Source organism: Macrosteles quadrilineatus, unplaced genomic scaffold, assembly GCF_028750875.1.
Source record: "Macrosteles quadrilineatus isolate MER2022 unplaced genomic scaffold, UCM_ALF_1.0 Scaffold_2__2_contigs__length_208266976, whole genome shotgun sequence".
Lineage (NCBI taxonomy): Eukaryota > Metazoa > Arthropoda > Insecta > Hemiptera > Cicadellidae > Macrosteles > Macrosteles quadrilineatus.
In genome coordinates this window covers 122884706-122901363 of record NW_026542595.1, presented here as the reverse complement: position 1 = coordinate 122901363, position 16658 = coordinate 122884706, and the positions used below count along the sequence as shown (strand labels likewise).

Sequence of the window (16658 nt, the reverse complement as noted above, 5' to 3'; positions counted from 1 at the left end):
ATTGCTTTAGGCTGGATTCAGAGTGGGTCACAATATTATCACTTAGATAAAATCCGTTGGTGGTTGGCGGGATTTGGACCATGGACCTCAGGGGTGGAAGTCCCGCGCTCTACAACTAGACCAGCTACCTCCACGGAATGGTTGGCGCTAATATTGTTAAAATCAACGAATGTTAGAATTTTTCATTGATTGATTAAATACTCGGTGGAAACTGGATTGAGCATCTGGTGTATTATGACCAACGAATAAACACAACTGTCCATAGCCTTCCTGGTTCTGGATTGCTCCCTATACTATGAAAAATATTGCATATTTTATCGCAAGATATTTCCAAATATCATATTCCACTTCGTATCCTAAAATGCAGTATGATCTATAGAATACAATTTGACCAAACTTATACTTAATAATCCCGACACATTGCAACATAATATGTTCTTCAGATGTCTGTTTAAACCGTATGAAGATCATTTCATTTAGATCTCTTAGATTGATAGAAACTAATAGTAATTCGGAAAAAGATTATTGATTAAGAGCATAAACCCCAAACACTTCTCAGATATAATTTGTAATGTAAAATAATATAAACGCTACTCTTTGAGTTTGAATGTATTGTATTTAAATAAAAGCAACCTCGCATGTGAACTAATTACTTTCAGTAATGTTTTAATGCGGTTGCACAGTTGTAGTAAATCTCCGTTAAATTTCCCCTCGGCCGAAATATCTCATGCAATTAAATAGTACATAGTGGTCTTTCTACAGTTTCTTCAATCTGAATGAGAAATAGATGGTTGCTATGTTTGGAATACCTTCGAAAAATATCAATTCAGGGGATGCGATAATCCAACGAAAACAGTTCGAAAACATCATCGTTATACTTAACACGTTCAGTTATAATCAACGAGTGTACGATTTTCCTTAGTAAAATGAATGTATTTGTGTGTTTACAATTAGAAACACATGCATTCTATTTCACCGTAATAACATGTTTCTTAATAATAACGATCATATGTTTGTTTATTTTTAAAATTTAGTTTCAACCTAAATAAACATTAATCGTTGTAGTAATTTTTAAGTCTAAATTTTCTAACTTAAAGCAACAGAAATGTTATAGAACAAGATCCATAAATGCCATCTAATTGAAAACCAATTTCACCGGTTGATAAATCAGTGGTAACAACTAAATTTTAATAAATCAGGAGTAAAAAAATCGACAAAATATCCTTGACTTACTAAGGGTTTTCATCATGGCTGTTAAAGTTTCGATGGACGCGCGGAGGAAAATCTCAGAACAGTTAGAGAGGGAAGAAGAGCAGAAAAGGGCCCAGAAGAAAGCTATTGAAGAACAAGAACTTAAAAAGTTAACAACTCAGGCAAGAATGATGAAAGAATCTAAATTGAGAGACGCTGTTGCAGAAAAACAAGCGTAAGTATAACAAAATGGTTACATTGTAATTTATCTTTCAACAAATACAAGAAAACTATGTCGAACAGTTGGACTAATCTATTGCAATGTTTCAGAAAAGTTAAGAATATTCTGGTAAAAGAGAAAGTTTCCTTGGAAGACAACCTGAGGGTGATGAACACCGCCCAAAGGTGCTTAAAGGACACTAGACAAGCCCGGGAAATAGCAAATCTCTTTGCTAAGAGAGTAAGTACTGTTGTAATAGTCGATAAGTCCATATCAAGTTTATACTGGGTCATTGAATTTTACAATCTTAAGTTCTGTTTTTCCGATATATCATGACAATTTGCTGTGATTTTTACGCCTTCAACATACAGTTAGGCTAACAACTTCCCAATTACATTAAAACCATTCTTTCAAAATTGTACCAGATTATGTCTTCAACAGGACCACCTAGACGCTGCGATTGCACAAGAGAAGAAGAACTTGGAAGAGTTAGAATACCAAATACGGAAAGATTCGCAAAACATTCAGGCGGTAAAGAAAAACCACGGATTCGCTGTTGCCAAGAGTGAATATCTGCAGAAAACAGAGGCAGAACAGGCTGACAGGTCTTTGCAAGCTTGGAGCTCGAGATTAGCTGCGGTAAGCTGAACAAGTAGATTGAACTTTTAATTCAAACTGGTATTGTAACGGTTTCAACAGTAGAACACAGAATGTCAATATGGAAATATGTTTAAATAATGTTGGTATAGTTTATGCATGTTATGTATTGAACATATTTGGTGCGAGGTTTTGTACTATTTATGTATGTCGTTATATATTTATGGAGTGAAAATTTAACTGAAAACAAAATTTCTTGAAATTTACGTTGAAGCTTAAAAATCGATTTCACCGGCATCTTAAAATACCTTTTGCATAAAATGGATCTCAAATACTATTTATTAATTTACGAAATAATTTGGTATTAGGAATTATTATTTTTCTTTATACACAGTTGCAGTGAATTGTTTGTTTACCAAGATGTAAACAATACACATTGCTGCAATCGAAAAAAAAAAACATGAATAAAGACATCTAACCTATGGGCCAATCCTCAAACCAACGAACGTGTAGGAATTTGTATGTAAGAATTATTTTAAAGAATCATACTGCAGTTTGTGTATATGTCTTCAAACTTAGAGCTTATTAAAAAAAATTGTTTGTCAACTCACAGTAACATAAAATAATCATATCTCAACCGATTTTACCAGGAAAAAGCCCAGCTGGCGATGGTTATAAAATCCAACGAAGAGATGAGAAGTAAGTTGCAGCGTTTGATAAAAGAAAAGGGGCAGTTTAATAAACTTTTTGGAGAACTCATGGAAAAACTTACGAAAGGGAAAGGCATCATGGTAGATATAGTGGAGCGATCCCGTCAAAACTTCAAGAAAAGGTAAGTGTCGAGATCTTCATTGAAATGTATTGCCAATTATTTATAAAAATTTGCTGTGAAAATCGAACATATCCTAAGTATTAGTACCTTCTTAGCATTTTCTAATACAAGATCATGGCGTTGGCGTGGTTGTCATGGAAAAACAGTATTAACAAACGTGTTAAAATAAACATGACGCAGACGTTACGTTATAAATTAGTTCAACAGCTGTTTGGGTAGGCCGGGTGTGCGGTGTTGCCACTTTTGTCTGGCTGCGACCTTGTATTAGAAGAGGAGACGACTGTGCACTACATTTACTACCAACAGCTGTTCACTAAACTTTGGAAATTAAATTATAGGATGCTAATCTTATTTTGTCCATAACATAAGTTTTATCATGACACTTTCCCACAGTAGAAAATTCAGTATAGACAGTATCCTTCCCAATTGTTATATTATTTTCAGAAAAAAATCTGTTTACAGAATTTTGTCTTAACATAATCCTAACCCAGATCCTAAAATCTTTTAACTATGTGAAAGGCACGAATGTATGTGGATTGTGGAGTATCTAATAAGAAAGGTCTATAAGTGTACAATTTTAACACTTTAATATTCGTATTTCATTCAATAGCTATATTTTCTCAGAGACGACGTACACCGCAAAATTGAGGCTCTCAGAAGTCGGGACAAAGTTGATTTGTCAAAGCGGATGGAAGAAATGCAAGAACTCGAGATCAGGCTGGATCATGATACAAGACTCAACAATTTCAGAATGAGGGTAACTGCGCTTGTCATATTTTTGTACTATTTCTTTTGGTTAAGAATGTGTTAAATATAGCGATTTTTTCTACTTGCTACCTAGTCAATTTCAAAAGTACAATTTTACAAGTTATAACTCTCGGTTAAAGATGATTATTCAAACAAACTTTTGAAGGAAGTGTGCTGTGATGGCTACTTTTTCATATTTGAAATGAAAATTCATTTTACATAAAATAAAACACCTGAAATGAATGTCGTACTCGAGCTTAAATAATGTTTGCCGACACAAATGTAACTAGGCCTAATAAAAACTTAATTTCAGCCCCTATTTCATTTTTCAAATTTAAATACAAACCCTTCGTAAACTTGTTATATTTAAAGGTACAACAAATGAGGGAGAAACTTTCGAAAGAGCAGGGGAGGAGCAGCTGTAACTCCGAAGAGCAAAAAAAGCTGGCACATATGTTGGAGACTGCGAACGATTTTTTGGTAAAACTACAAGAGTTCACTGGACTGACCACTTCTGAGGAGATAAGCAACCATATCGTCGCTGAGGAATCCAAACTTTTCAGCATGTTCAACTTAAGCAATGAAATACGAGATCAGGTAAAATCATAGTTCCCTTTAATACAAGGTCGCAGCCAGAGAAAAGTGGCAACACCGCAGACGCGGCCTACCGAAACAGCTGTTATAGGCCGCGGCTTTGGTGTGTGGCGACGTCACTCCGGCTGGTCTATTGCCATGGCAATCACAAAACAATATAAAACATAAATATTGCATATACGCTCTATTATGTATTAGTTCAACAGCTGTTTTGGTAGGCCTGGGCTGCGACGTTGCCATTTTTCCGTTCCACAAGAGGAGACCCTGATGGAGGCTCTGATGCTACTCATATCTTGTATTTCTTTGTAGAGATTAAACTATGTTCACCCAAACTTGCTTTTATGCAAAGGTTCTCTCAAGGTACCTAATAATCTATATCTAGGATTCACAATATAATTTAAAATCAGCAAAAACGTTAAAAACAAGTTTTTTTATAACTATCTTTATATTAACTCCAATCTGCTATGATTCAAATATTGATTATGTAAAACCTTTGACTAATAGCATTAGTCAATGGTAAAACACAAATATATAAAAGTTTAGGCAAATGTTTAAATTACTGTTCTCTATAGTGAAAAATACAAATATCTACAACATCAACAGTTGTTGTTTTAAATAACTATGACAACATTATTGGTAAAAGTAAAAAGCTACTTGAAGTTTTTTAATAATGTGAATATTGTCTAAGCATAGACAAATAGAAGAGGGTACGTTTTATCTATGGTATTGTATAATTGTTGTTCAACCTTAGTGAATAAATATTCTTTTACAGCTGGAGGTGTTGACATACAAAACCGCTGAGCTAGTGTCAACCGTCAACGAGGAGAGGGAGACCGCTGAACAATATCTAATTGATAGTAAAAGGTGGGAAACATAACTTCTAATATTAGATATCCAAATGAATGACAACTTGCCTTATAACAAATCTTGGATTGAAAACCAATATGGCATCCGTGTATTTTTTTTCGCATCAGAAGTAAAATATAAATTCAACTTCAAACCTTCTATAAGGATATTTAACTATGTTTGGCACTGTAGTATTTAAAATAATAACCTTTCGTATACGCGATAGGTGACAAAACTTGCATTAATGCTAAATAACTACACGCTGAACCAAAGATTATCCAATTTTAGCGAATTTCCCTATAGGGAAGTAGCTATTACCGTAGGTCTCATGGTAAGACTTAGGCCCGGGACCGATTTACTTTTTCATTTTAATGTCCCCAGAGGACAAAAACACCATTCGTTCAAATTTTTATATATGTATATATATATATATATATATATATATATATATGTGTGTGTGTCCGTGAACACGATAACTTGAGTAATTTTTATCCGATTTTGATGAAATTTGGTTTGAAGGTGTAAGGCGGGATAAACTTGAATGAGTTCGCGATCCAGCATGATCGGACCATGGGAACAGGGTTTTATGGGGGGTTTTATGGGGTAAAAATTGGTTTTTCTCACTTTTTACCCTCAAAACACAAAATTTCCCAATTTTTCTCTAAACCTTCTTAAAGAGCTTAAAAAAACAAACAATTCAGTATATCAAAGTGTTTTTGTACGGATATTGGTTACGGAGAAAACTAAAAAAATAGTAAATTTAAAATTCCCATGTTATTCTTATGGAGAATATTGTAAAATGTTGTAGTTTGCTTGTTTATGGATATATTTTGATCAAACTTGGCAAATTTATTTATTTTATAGTAAGCTATCAATATTTTACTAAAAACACACTACTTTATTAGTTTCCTTGTAGCAGCAAACCTAGGTACTCGTTAAACCTAATGTTATTTAAATAGATCAATTGAAAATCAATTCGGCCAAATGGAAATTCGCTTAGACGGCAGGTTTGCTGCGGCGGGGGTATTTTATTAAAAATCTACTTGTGTCCTAAATTATACGTTGAATGAAATTCCTTTGGAATTTCCAGAAGGTATGTGGACATGGTAAATTTCAATTGGATCTCCATTCCTTGCTAACCAATCCTCCCTTGAATCTCCTTCGGTATTCATTAGTTACGCAAGGTACTGTTATGAACCTAGGCTGCGGCTTTGGCAACGTCGCACCGGCTGGCCTGTTGCCATGGTAACAACAAACGTAAACAAAAACATTGTGCATATACGCTTCATTATGAAGTAGTGCAACAGCTGTTTTGGCAGGCCGGGAACGCGGCGTTGCCACTTTTGTCTTGTCACGGCCTTGTATTAGACTATGATACAATACATACAAATTACTTGAACATACATTTTGTTGTAGCCATAACAAAGAAATGCATGACAAACTTGGACGTATGGAACATGAACTGAACGATATGCAAGATTTCTACGATGCCAACCGTCGTGTCTTCAATAGGCTGTTGGATAAGACACAGGGTCTGTGCGACCTTTTGCATTGCAACACGTCCGTTTTACGGGATCTTTTAGGTAATTTCAATAGGATTATTTTAGAGGATTTCCCATATAGGGAATAAGTACCATAAGTCTCATGGTAAGACTTTCAATGATAAAACACACACCATTTCCTTCCCTGTAGCAGCAAACTTAAGCACTTATTACAATTAATGTTATTTAAATAAGATATGAATCTGACAATTTTAAGGGGATATTTCAGTGGAAATTAAGCCAGGTAAATGGAAATTCGCTTTCTGCTAGGTTTGCTGCGGCGGGGTTGTTATTGATAACTATGCGAACTATCCTGTTACGCAGCACTTTTGCTTTGATTTTTTATGCAGCACTCCTCTGACTGGTATAATCATTTTTTTGTTCTGGTAGTCCTAGCCCAGTGTATAGTCAAATAGTAGCGCTCCGTTACCATAACTAAATATATCAATTTTACATGTAACAAGACCAGCTCACGTTGCCTGTTATATAATGATTAGCCTCTAAAACCACGAAACTGCAATGATTATAACCACCGATTGGTGAATTCTATGAAGCGTTGGAAATTAACAACTTCATAGTGTAAAAGTGTAAAAATACATTTTATGAGTAATTTTCCTTTGTGTTACTATACCAGTTTGCTTTTCTATCATGAAGCAGTATTTTGTACTTTTTATTTAGCAATATTTGTTCTCATTATTGTACCGTCCACTATAGGTGAGAACTCTGAGGTCACCCAACACAACTTCCCGATGTTCCTGAACCTGTTGGAGACCGAGGTAATCTCTGCCTTGGATACCCTGACCCATCACCTCCCGTGGGTCTTCGCCACTAGTGGCGTCATGTCCACAGTCAGCAAGTCGGAGAAGTCCTTGTACTTCTCCGGAGTCGAGGAAAAGTCTACGGTGCTGGTCAAGAAGGTGGTGACTCGCCACTGTTTTGAGTAAGTGTTTGAGTTTACCGTCAATTTAAGATAGAATATTTATATAAACAAAAATATGTTTGTAATTTGATGGGTATACAATTTTTTTGGAGGTAGGATGGTTCTAGTCCTGGTTGAGAACTGGGATCCAAGCATTGGCCTTTGGGGGTAATTCTAGTGGTAAAGGGTGGGACTTTGGTCTCTAAGGTCCCGGGTTCAAATCCTGCTAATCACTGGTGAATTTTGTCTTAATGATAATGCCACAACCCCTAGGTCTGTACTCTGTTAAATGAAAAACATAAATTAATTAAATTTATATGTTTAGGTGTAACGGAAGGAAAACGAAAATGCTCTAAAACATAATGCTGGATATGCACAATCTACAAGTCTTCGTTATGAAAGGAGAAATACCAAAACGGATCTCTACCAACAATATTGTATGCTAGGGAGGCAAAAGTTTTGTAAATTTGTGAATTAAAACAAATACGTTGGAATTATCTTCAAATTAATATTATCACAGTTAAGGAACTAACATCTTGCTAACTATTTTTTTAACTAATCAATTTGTTTAAACAGGGAAATAACTAGCATTTTATATCCTTATGTAATAACTAAGAAGCGAACGCCACAGACAATTTGTGTTGAGAGCAGCAATATTACGATATAAGCTACTTATGTTTACGACAAAACTTTCTAACGAATGCCTCGGAAACTGTAGTGTGGTAATATAAGAATGATTAATACATTAGACCTTGGTAAAAGTTTTAGGCACTGTCCTATAAAATAAAGATTTGACATAAGCTTTCGTTTCTGAATATAATATTTAACATATTTGGATCGGGTTTTAAACACATTATGACTGGACTAAAGTTTATATTGTGTGTTTGTGAAGAATTTTATTTCTTAAACGTTCTTAGACCAGAATAAAGGAGGAGGATACAACTATTTAGATTAATGAAAATCCGTAATAAATAAAAAAATATATAATAAAAGAACTGCATAGCCACTCCTTTCCGTTTGAGCACACTGACGAAACGCCGTATACAATGAAAAAAGAGTATTCCTATAGTTTTGTAAGCAACAAAGTACTGTGCTAAAAACCTGCGTATTAGTTTTTGTGATGTGTACTTTGCTTAGCCGTTTGACCTTTTTGAAACCGACTGTCAAGTTTCAATTTGATTAAGCAGAGTGTATATTAATGAGTGTTACGTCTATATTCTGGTGGTGTGTCTGTTCTCATATTCAGTTCACAAAATTTAGGTGGTTGCATGGAAGAAATCCCTTTCCCTCCTTCTTACCCTACCAACTACCTTTAAAACAACAGGTGTCCAGCTGATAGTAAGCTTAAACCGTCAATAAGCTGTAACATACATTAACAAAAAGTGGGAAGGAATCCGGGAAACTTTCCCTAAAACGGGCTAAATTTTGTGAACAGACTACATTAGGAATAAAACGTATTTTCCAGTACTTCTTTTTATCCTGGTCTGGTCCTGGTCTACCAATCCTGAAAGAAAATTTTGCTTTGAAATCAACTGGTCAAGAAAAAAATATAAAATGCCTCTCGAGTATCTGATTACCCTAAAGTATAGAATACAATTTTGTATTGAATCTCATTTGATTTTTTAAACAATATGGTAATTAAATACACGCTGTGCATTTAAAATGCTGTTAGTGTCAGATGGGCTTATATTTGAACACAGACAATAAACGCCAAAACACTCATAAATGCTACAAACTACAATCACAGACACCCATAACACTGTCTCCGTGTAGTTATGGACAGTTGAATAATCATGTCGCTGATTCAATAACGATAAAGATAATTACTCCTGCACATAAGTAAATTGATTGTTCAATTCCATGACATGCTACGCTAGTTGCATATTTCAATTTGTATTAGCAAACAACATTTCTCTCCATGCTGTCTGTACTTTGTACATTGATTAGTGTTGGTATTTAATTAGGTTGGTAATAATTGTCAGGCTACTAAACTAAGTTCACATGGTTATGAACATACATAAGAATTGTTTCAAAATAAGAAAGCTTTTTTTACTAAACATATTTTGCAAATGCTATAACAAAACAGTAAATGAAAAACTCAGGTAATTTTTTTAATACAGTAATTTATTTATTTTATTTGAAGCTATTTTGTATACGTTTTGACTATAAATTTGCTAAGACAATAAAAGGCTATATTGTTTAGTTTAAACGAAGATGAATTAAACAAAAATATTATTTCTTGTTGTAGTTGGTTTTGTAGGCCAATCAGAATAATAAGGTTACAATAACTGCAGCCTCGCTAGTGGTCCTCGGTAGTTATGTGACATTATGTGTCGAAAAAATTCAAGATTTTTAAAGAAATTCTGGAGATGGTAGTTACCGAAACGCGTAATCCTGTGGGATGTTCGAGGAACTCTATTGGCAGTCTGCAGGTACTGTGTAACCTTATTATTTTCAACATATTATTAGCTTAGAGCTTTGTCACCATTGATAAAATTACTCGTCTTCCTAAGCTGTAAAAAGCTAGTTCTTAAGCTACAAGAGCTTTCCGTTCGTTAAGAGCTATGTTCAATGACAATATTACCCAATGAATCTCGATATTATTATATACTATTCAACATTAAGGTCAACCAAAACGTTTTACTAGGATTTGTTTTGTGTATGCAAACTTTAGGCCCTACAACATAATTATTTAATCTTCAAAGAGACAAAACTACAGTATGATTTTAATTCAAAACCGGGACAGTAATACATACATTAATCAAACCAGGAAATTTTTTATTCTTAAAAACAATAGGTCCGATGTCATTGAAAAATCTATATGTTCACCAAATTTGAGTGAAAACTCCTTCCTATAGAACTCCAGAACGTGTAGGCCTACAGTAGAACCTTGACAGCAATACATGAGGTTTATTAAATAAGACTTGTTTTTAAGGTTGACTTCTTATTAAGGTTCACAATAACATGTGATTAGGGGCAGAATACATTTAAGGAAGTTCGAAAAATGACATTTATTATCAACTAGCTGTACCCGCGGGCTTCGCCCCGTTTAACTTCATAAGTATTCGCATGGCTCATTCACGTCCTGGTTGAAGTTCGTTCGCTACGCTCACTCACCTTTAAGTTGGAGCTCGTTCGCTGCGCTCACTTGCCTTCAGGTTAGCTCGTTCGCTACGCTAACTCGCCTCCAGGTTGAAGTTTGTTCGCTACGCTCATTCACCTTTAGGTTGGAGCTCGTTCGCTGCGCTCACTTGCCTTCAGGTTAGCTCGTTCGCTACGCTAACTCGCCTCCAGGTTGAAGTTCGTTCGCTACGCTCACTCACCTTTTGGTTGGAAATTAGCTGTTGTCATAAATTACAAAAAAAATAATAGTGCTGCACCCTGTTGGTAATCCTTGTAACTTTTATGCTATTGAACATCATAGAACAGAACCAACTTGTTTAATTGAAACAGCTCTTAAGATTCATTAATTCCTTTTAAATATGAAAAATCATAAGATTAACATGGGGAACTACAGAGCCACTGGGGCGGAGCCCGAAAGGGGTTTTGAGATAAGAATATGCTTTAATGTTAATCGGGAATGTGAGCTATCATCATGCCAAATTTCAGCCCAATCCGTCCAGTAGTTTATGCGTGATTGAGCAACAAACATACACACAAACTCACAAACTTTCAGATTTATAATATTAGTAAGATAAGATAATGACTTGTTATCGAGGGTGTTCTTATCGAGGTTCCATTGTATTACTTAAACTCACATTTTCATTCAAAATTCCTCATTTGTGAGGAAGTCAGTGTTTGTATACAAAAGAGTAAAGTTAAGTTGAATGAGACAAGTTACAATTTCCTTGCCCAAGTGGATGTGACAGTTGTTGTTCTTTCTTAGATTATTGTTTCCAGTAAGTTTATACGCAGTTTGAATATCTCAGCAGCTTGAATACCCAAACGGTATTGACCTGCGGAGGAAAAGATTAAATATTATGGGTTTATTCATAAAAATAATTTAAAATTCTCAAACTACTCAAATAATTTTAAAAGGTGATAAAAATAAATAATATGCTAATATGAAGTTAGTTAAAAAGAAAACAAAAACAAATTACGATGATTGTTCAGCTTAAAATTACGAGAAAATAACACTGTGATCCTGCAGTTAATTTTAACACTAATTAAATTAGTTGCAAAAATCTTCCTGATCCCAAACAATTAGGTGAACAAAAGAATTTTGTTTACCTCACTTTTAATAATATGTTACCCAACGAACATTATACAGTGTAGGAGTAATGATTTATTTTTAATTATTATTTTATTCCAGAATTTTTTTTCTTACAAAATAAAAGCATTATACCAAAATAACTGTGTAAATGCTCCACAATCCAGCTACTATGAGGTCACGAATCGTGGATATTTATAGGCATGCACTATGGATGCGATACTCCCTGGTGTGGATTAACGTCCGCACGAGTGAGTACGACGACTATCCGCAGTACTATCCTGATAATTAGACCAATTCGTATATACCAAGGAGTGGTTCGGATTCCACTATAAACTGTAGGTCCCTTGGTTGCCATTAGCTGTATGGGCTATTAATTAACAGCGGTGTCTAAGGAATGTCGGCCTTAGTCACTAACAAGACTACAAGATCGCGCCACTCATACTACACTCATCTCCATCCATACTTGGCTTAAAAATTCTTCAATAAAAGGTTAAATTACCTGTGTCCGCCGGTCGATCCTAATAAAGCTGTATCCTATTACAGGAGATGCATTTCGGCAGAATAAATTGCCATCATCAGTCCTAATATAAGTACTTGATATTCCCCATTGGGTGCGTCTTTATTGAATATTTATTCTGCCGAAATGCATATCCTGTAATAGGATACAGCTTTATTAGGATCGACCGGCGGACAGAGGTAATTGAACATTTTATTGATTGTCATACCGATCCGGAACAACAACAAACAACATCAAATGAAGTTAAAATACATACTATGTATGGTCGCCATTTTATTGAACAGTATTGTCAGTATTAACAGGTATATTGATGTGGTTATTTTTGTATACATATAAACTTACAAATTAAGCAATGCAAGTGTTATGCTAGAATTACATCACATTGGAGAAACTATCATATAACAAACAAGAGGGTCTGTTCCACCGATGTTTTATAATACGTTGAACGACTTCCAAATGGGTTTTCAATACTTTGGACCCATGGGTTCATCGGTTCTATAAATAACAGGTATTGGCAGCTGTTGTAGCAAATTGGTCTGGGAATAATCTATAATGTGTACTTCGGTGTTGTATACCAAAAAAATACATTATGCTCTAAACTCTGTGGACGATTCAATTTACTAACAATAATGTAAATATTTACAATGGACTACATAATATATTCTAAGATTTAAGTTTGATTGATTTATTTTGTACAGAAACACAATTTGTTGTGAGTTTGGCCTTTTCCATGTATATTTCATCTATTTTTGGGTCTATGCACTTTTTTTGTTTTCAAGTTTTTGTGTCTTGTGTTTTTGTGTCTTGGGTTTTTGTGTCTTGACAAAAAATTTAATAAAATTACATAATATTTGCTATATCTCTTTACGATAATTACTTATGTGAACCTATAAAAACACTTTATTTTAACGGAATTTCGTATCATTAGTTTATTAGTTTGACATTAACACCCGCACTGACCTATCGTCAACGACCTAGCCTTTGTCTAGACTTTAAATGACCTGACACAAGCTTAATCTTGTTAATGTCATCAGTTGACATTTTACTTGTCTTATGTTGAGACAATCTTCGACCATGTTAGAATATTTTTATGAAAATCGCATACTTGCTACTACCACTAAATGTACAGATAAGTCATGTCAGGCTACTAACTAAGAATTTTTTCGTAATTAAAATTTTTATGAGATTTTACTTGTATTTTACTCCGTTTATTGTCATACTTCGAAAGAGAATTGACTTTTAACTTAAAAAATCCCTGAAGACATGACAATATCATTCACAAAATTATATTTTACAGGGCATTTGGCAGCGGCAAAATAAATTAAAATTGTTGATTATTTACAAATTATAATATATATTACGCGGTCCAGTCTTATGATATTAAAAGTTATACATAATGGCCACTCACAAAGGGCGATATTATGGAGGACACAAAGAGCGTATTATGTGAGGCACCCATGCGGATCACTTTTAGAGGAAAATCCTAAAACTTTAGAAACAATAAAATCTAAATTATCTTAACTTTTATGTAAGCAGAGTATTATTACAAATTGAATTACGAACTTATCCACCATCTAATTTTCATTTATTTTATCATTCCGTTATAACAATGTTGCTTCTTGCATTTTGTATCTATTTATTTGTGATTAAACGATTCTATCCCTCTTGTTATGTGACTTTTGGAAAAATCGCTGTTATACTTTGTAATTAAAAATAATAATATTGATAACTACGGTGACTTTAAGTTCCAGGGTATGTATATTTTAGGATCGGGAATTATATAGAAATTCCAAGTGCGTACAACAATTTCTAAAATTGTTTACTGAGATCCGTGAGAAAGGTAGTGCATTATTGCAAAATAAGAGATTTTATCAAATATGGCTGGACCTTTTCAAAAGTAAGTACCGAAGCCCAAAAACTAGACTAATGTCTAAATACCAGTATTTAGTTTACTTCATTTATTGTAAAGTTTTGAAATTATAACTAAAATTCAAATTCAGTTAAGTTTAAATTTATCTTTAATAAACAGTATTGCAAAAAAATCACCATTACAAGCTTAAGTTTATTGCCTAATGTTTACTGACTAAAAATTTATCCAAACAGAGAATTAATTCATTTAAGTTTGATATGACAAGTAAAAAAATGACCCAAAACTTTACATTACCAAAGGCATTCAAACATTAAAAATTAAAAAATAGGTTTACAGAAGAAACTACAACCAACTCTGGTTGCACACTTGCTCTTAACAAAGCATCAGCGAGCTATTGTAACGGAGACCACTTGACTGGGAAACACTTTTGAGACCTGCAGCAGTCAATGGGCTCTAGAAATACTACATTTTTAACATGACGGCGGAAAACGAGCAGTATATAAACACGTATTTTGGTCCAGGAAGTCAACTAGTTATAGATTTTGGCATTATTTAGAAACGAACTTTAGAAACGATAAACTTTAGCTTGTAATGTTAATTTGTGAAGCTATACCGTTTATTAAAGTTCAATTTAATTACTAACAATCAACACTCATAACTTCTTAGAGAGGTTATGTTTTCGTTTATTGTCATTGCCACTGATAATAAGCTGATTTCATGTAATTACGTGTTTGTAAAACTTCGTTTAATAATACGGTACTTTTTTCAGGGAATATGTTCTGCTTGCAGCATTCTTACCATAAATATCAGGTAATTAATATAATAAAATGGTGAATTTACAGTTACATCTCAGCATCGAATATGTGGTCCACAACAAGTTGGGTGAAAAAGTGGTTAAGAGGTTTTCAAAAGAAACCACAAGCACATTTTCATTTATCAATTTAACCTTATTTTGTTTAGTCCATTTAATGAATTGCTTGTATGTAATTAATTTCATACCTTTGTTTCGATTTTGGTGGCAAAAGATTACCACAAACAGTTTGTGCTCTCATTTCCATCTCGTCAACTTCACTTTCACTAACTGACATTTTTAAATCAGTTTAATATACCTTCCTTTAACTTAGACTAACTTAGGTTAAGGATACGCGAGTATCAACAGGAACAAGTCGGATCAACAATTAAAATTGTCAACTGATCAGCTGATCAGCTGATCAACTGCTTAGTTGACGTTCGAAACATTACAATTTTACTTATTTTCTCTCAATCCTTGAACCTCATTGGTTCGTTACCCGTTGTTATGAGAAAAACTATGCTGTTATGAAAGTAAACAGCGGTTAAGTGAAACTTTTCAATTCTAATAACTGATATAAAATGGTTACTTTAAAAAACTGTCGTAGGTAAAGTTATATTTAAACTTAAGTGAATTTCAACTTAATTATAATTTTAAAAATTTACAATAAATAAATAATAAGATAAAGTTTTACTTCCTCCGTCAACAGCAGCTGCTAACCCGTATTATAAAGGCTTGTCTCGTATTACCTGTGTATTGGATGGTAATCTTGCCAACATCTTTGTGAGAACATCCGGGTAAACATACTAAACATTCTGACTCTGTGATGCTTCTGCCTACATCAATATTTTAAGCTTTAAGCTATTACAATGTGTATGTTTCACATGATTTCCAACACTATGTTGACTTTCTTTCGACACGCATTATTGTATTGTGTTATAGCAAACCAAAATTCTACTATAAAACTAAACGTTTTATTTTATACTGTAAACCCATCAGTCTACAGGGTGTTTTTTTTTTAACTTACTACTTTATTAATGTAAAAACTGCAATAGATAGAAATATGCAGTTTGCGGGAATCATCTATTGACGTAGGGGTCTACAATTGTTGTGAATTTAATCTGAAGTTCCCATTCACCCCCTATCTTCCCCTACCTTTAACTTAAAATTTTTAAATTATTACAAGGTACCCCTTTTGGCATGTCAAATGTGAGGGCATGAAAAACTAAAAAAAGAATGACGCATACTAAAGATCTCCACGTCAATCCTATCAAAAGCTATTGCAGTTGAAAACTTGAATTTTTCACCCCACCCCTATTTTAGAAAAACACGTTTTTTTAAACGGCTGTAGCTCGAAAACGGTAAGATTTGAAAGAATTTCCATGATCAGGAATTACATTTTCTACAAAACACTCTTAAGAGTTTTCAGAAAATCGCACACCTTCACCTTAAAAAATCACCATACTTTTAAAAATTGTAAAATTTTTCGGATTTTGTATGGTTTTTTTTTTTATTGAACAAGGATTTTTCAAAGGCTTGACTAGCTGGCATGCTACATCTGAAACGTATATAAAATATATGTTGTCATGTAATAAAGGTATTTTCTATCAATGTATTGTTTGAATTCATGTATAGACTACTCTTGGTAAATTATTATTCCAAAGCCAAATTGCATTCGGCGTTCCGTGAAACGATTATAAAAATGTTTTGCCTCCTGTGAGATTTGAACTCACGACCCCTGGTTTACGAGACCAGTGCTCTAACCACTGAGCCAAGGAGGC

The 16658-nt window shown here is 33.9% G+C and overlaps 1 protein-coding gene and 1 non-coding gene across 2 annotated transcripts; one reads left to right on the top strand and one right to left on the bottom strand.

Annotated features, from left to right (window-relative positions):
• Positions 1 to 1046: 1046 nt before the first annotated feature.
• Positions 1047 to 7974, top strand: LOC128987114 (outer dynein arm-docking complex subunit 1-like). Its single transcript, XM_054407821.1, has 10 exons — positions 1047 to 1426; positions 1522 to 1651; positions 1853 to 2050; positions 2659 to 2840; positions 3465 to 3597; positions 3960 to 4184; positions 4954 to 5045; positions 6444 to 6610; positions 7283 to 7508; positions 7813 to 7974. Exons 1-10 carry the CDS (start codon positions 1248 to 1250, stop codon positions 7841 to 7843), a joined length of 1563 nt encoding a protein of 520 aa, XP_054263796.1. The 5' UTR covers positions 1047 to 1247; the 3' UTR covers positions 7844 to 7974.
• Positions 7975 to 16585: 8611 nt separating this feature from the next.
• Trnat-cgu (transfer RNA threonine (anticodon CGU)) lies at positions 16586 to 16658 on the bottom strand. The gene has a single exon. It is a non-coding gene; the product is annotated as a tRNA-Thr (tRNA).